This window comes from Oratosquilla oratoria, chromosome 11 (genome assembly GCF_046742065.1).
Source record: "Oratosquilla oratoria isolate Oo_2021 chromosome 11, ASM4674206v1, whole genome shotgun sequence".
NCBI lineage: Eukaryota > Metazoa > Arthropoda > Malacostraca > Stomatopoda > Squillidae > Oratosquilla > Oratosquilla oratoria.
Window position 1 is genome coordinate 14,120,523 of NC_134787.1, and position 3,394 is coordinate 14,123,916.

The 3,394-nt window shown below is 35.9% G+C and overlaps 1 protein-coding gene across 1 annotated transcript in view; it reads right to left on the bottom strand.

The window, feature by feature from the left end:
* Nucleotides 1-2,290, bottom strand: part of LOC143029453 (uncharacterized) — a 9,934-nt gene extending 7,644 nt beyond the window's left edge. The window contains exons 1-3 of the mRNA XM_076192098.1: nucleotides 1,859-2,290; nucleotides 314-412; nucleotides 77-150 (exon numbers count right to left, since the gene is read on the bottom strand). Of these exons, the coding sequence (XP_076048213.1) occupies nucleotides 77-150; nucleotides 314-412; nucleotides 1,859-1,907 (222 nt within the window). The 5' untranslated portion in view covers nucleotides 1,908-2,290. The remainder of the gene's footprint in view (nucleotides 1-76; nucleotides 151-313; nucleotides 413-1,858) is intronic.
* Nucleotides 2,291-3,394: the final 1,104 nt, after the last annotated feature.

Genomic DNA, 3,394 nt, shown 5'->3' on the forward strand with positions numbered 1-3,394 from the left:
AAAAGAACAGGACTAGACCACAGACCCCAATCATCTCCTCGCCCCTTCAGGCGCAGAGTCAGAACGACGACCTCACCTCGTCCTTGATGTACTCGATCAACTCCGGGTCGTCTGCCTTCAAGGGTCCCTTCAGGCGCTCAAGGAAGATCGCTGTAGATGACACGGTATCAAAACCAACGAGATCTTTATGTGAGTTTTCAGCATTATAATTCTTATGCCATTTTCTGTAATAGTATTTTAACACTCACTATCGGGTTGCCACTGTAGTACTAATACTGGAAGCAGTTGTACATAAAGTTCGAGGATTCCTTACCACTGTATGGGCTCGAGGTTGACGTCATCAAAGACGCCACGCCGAGGAGGAGGACGAGGACGATGCCAACGGCGACCCGAAGAACCAGAGGGAGTTTCTCTGAGGAGACGAAGGAGAACTATATCAGCCATGTCAGCGACAGACAATAATGCACCAAGAGTTATCATGAGCTTAGTCTTCATGGTTCACTGCTTGCCCGGCCAATCTCCCATGGAAATTTTATATATGTATATACATACGTATATATATACATACATATATATATATATATATATATATATATATATATATATATATACATATATATATACATATATATATATGTATATATATATATACACACATATATGTATATACATATTTATATATATATATATATATACATATATGTATATATACATATATGTATATATATATATATACATATATATATATATATATATATATATATTCAATGTAATATAGTTATCCAAGTGTCTGGAATGATATGATATCAGAATATATATGGTTGTGGGGGTCTATCTCTAAAACCCTAGGAGTTCGTGAACAAACAAACAAATAAACAGACAGAAAGACAAATGAAAGATAGTAATCCAAGTATAAGGTTTCGGAATATATATGGTTATATGGGTCTATCTGGAAAAAAACCTATGAAGAGTTCGGGAATAATCTCTAATCTAACCATCTCCAACCTAACTTTAACCCTTAACCCTAACCATTTTTTTTTAATGAAATATAGTTAATCAAGTACCTGGAGTGATAAGGTATCAGAATATATATGGTTATGGAGGTTTACCTCCAAAACCCTAGGAGGAGTTCGTGAACAAACAAACGAACAAACAAACAGACAGACAGAGAAATAAAAGATAGTTATCCAAGTACCCTGGGTTATAAGGTTTCAGAATATATATGGTTATAGGGGTCTATCTGCTAAAACCTAGGAGTAGTTCGTGAACAATCATTCACCTAACCATAACTCACCTAACTTTAACCCTTAACCCTAACCAAAATGATTCTTTTTTGGAAATGAAATATAGATATCCAAGTACCTGGAGGGATAAGGTGTCAGAATATATATGGTTATGGGGCTCTATCTCCAAAACCCTAGGAGGGTTCGTAAATAAACAAAAAAAAAAAAAAAAAAAAAAAAAAAAAAAAAACAGACAGACAGACAGAGGCTACTACTTTGTTATAATATATATATGTATATATATATATATATATACCTGTATATATATATATATATATATATATGTGTGTGTGTGTGTGTGTGTGTGTGTGTGTGTGTGTGTGTGTGTGTGTGTGTGTGTGTGTGTGTGTGCATATGTATATGTATATGTATATGTATATGTATATGTATATGCATATTCATATGTATATATATATATATATCTACATGTCTATGTTTATGTATATGTATATGTATATGCATATGTATATGTATATATATATATATATATATATATATATATATATGTACATCTGTATTATATGTGTATACATATGTATCATATACATGTATTGACGTGTATATTTGAAACTCACGTTTGAAGCATCTGCGAAGTATGGAAATTCCTTGAGCTAGGGTGTTCATGATGGATGTCGGTATTTGATTCTCCTCAATTTTCTCACTTTTTTCATAAAATTTCCACAGTCTGCTTAGACAACACTGCCACCATCGGATGAGCAGAGAAACTATCGAAATTTCTGCTTATAAGATAACACCGTGCTAGTGAATTTCCTGTAAATAGTGATTATAATCTGCCACAGATCTGTTATTTTCACCACTATCAATTTTCAAGAAGTGCACTTGGAATAAATTCATTTCAGGGCTTCTATAGCCGCATGTAGCTTTCGAACTTCACAAGAAATGTAGATATACTCTTAGGAATAACTCCATGCCGATCACATATGAAAAGTGAGCCACATTTCTTCTTGTTTGCAGTGCGCTACGAATTCAAAACTCGCCAACGAAGTTGTTCGGACTCTCTTCCCGCCCAAAGAGAAAACGTGGCGGTATGACGTCATCGACTGACAAGGAAAACAGACCCGGAAAGCCTTTGCTCCCGATATTGTGCAACAGAAATGAATAAAATTGACTAACGACAACCATATTGAAAATATTTCCGCTTCTTTTGAAAGGTGTTCGTTGACTTTGGTTATAACTTTTTTACTACCTAGCGAGTGTAACGAAGATGAACAGATGCATTACGTTCTCAGGCAATATCATCTAACACATCTGTTCAGAAAACAGGACCCTCTCATACTTAAGGATGGTGGCAACTCATTCTCACTGCCGACAGGTGACTTTATTTAGCTAATCAATATCTATTTCCGTGGCGAAAAGGATTAAATTAATTACCAAAGGTGACAGTGACAACGTTAGTATTTGCAGTGACGATGATATTGATTATGATGATAGTGATATCGGTGAAGGTTATGGTGATTATAAAGGAGATTGGGGAGTGAAATCGAGATGATGATGATGATAATAATAGAGGTGATTGTGATATTAACCAGTTCAACACGGGGACGCTATGCTATGTAATGCTATGCTATGTGACGCTATGCTATGTGACGCTATGCTATGCGTCGCTATGCTATGTGACGCTATGCTATGTGAGGCTATGCTATGTGACACTATCCTCAGGAAATGCATTTTATTCGTTTCAGGGGACGGACCCTTGACTGAAACCGTCTTCATCGGTCGAGACTCCATCAAGGGCGGATTTGATGTTCTCGAATATATAACAAATGGTCTGTTTTTGGCTAGAATAGAACCTATCTAGGGCGTTATCGTATTGAGAGAGTTAACGGTGATGGTGATGAGAGGACTTCCTCGTCCCACTTTTCGGCAGCAAATCCGGAAATCATCTTTCCCCTGAACTCCCTCTCACCCCCTTTTCCCCGCCCCCCCCCCCAAAAAAAAAATACCTCACTAAAGTGCTTCATGTACTTTATAAATCTAAAAGACGAAAATATTCTCCATTGTCAAATGTGTTTAAAATACACTTTTCATCAAAATCTATCTATTCTTATTAATGTCAATATTTCATATATGTACTGCACTAACAGCCTTTT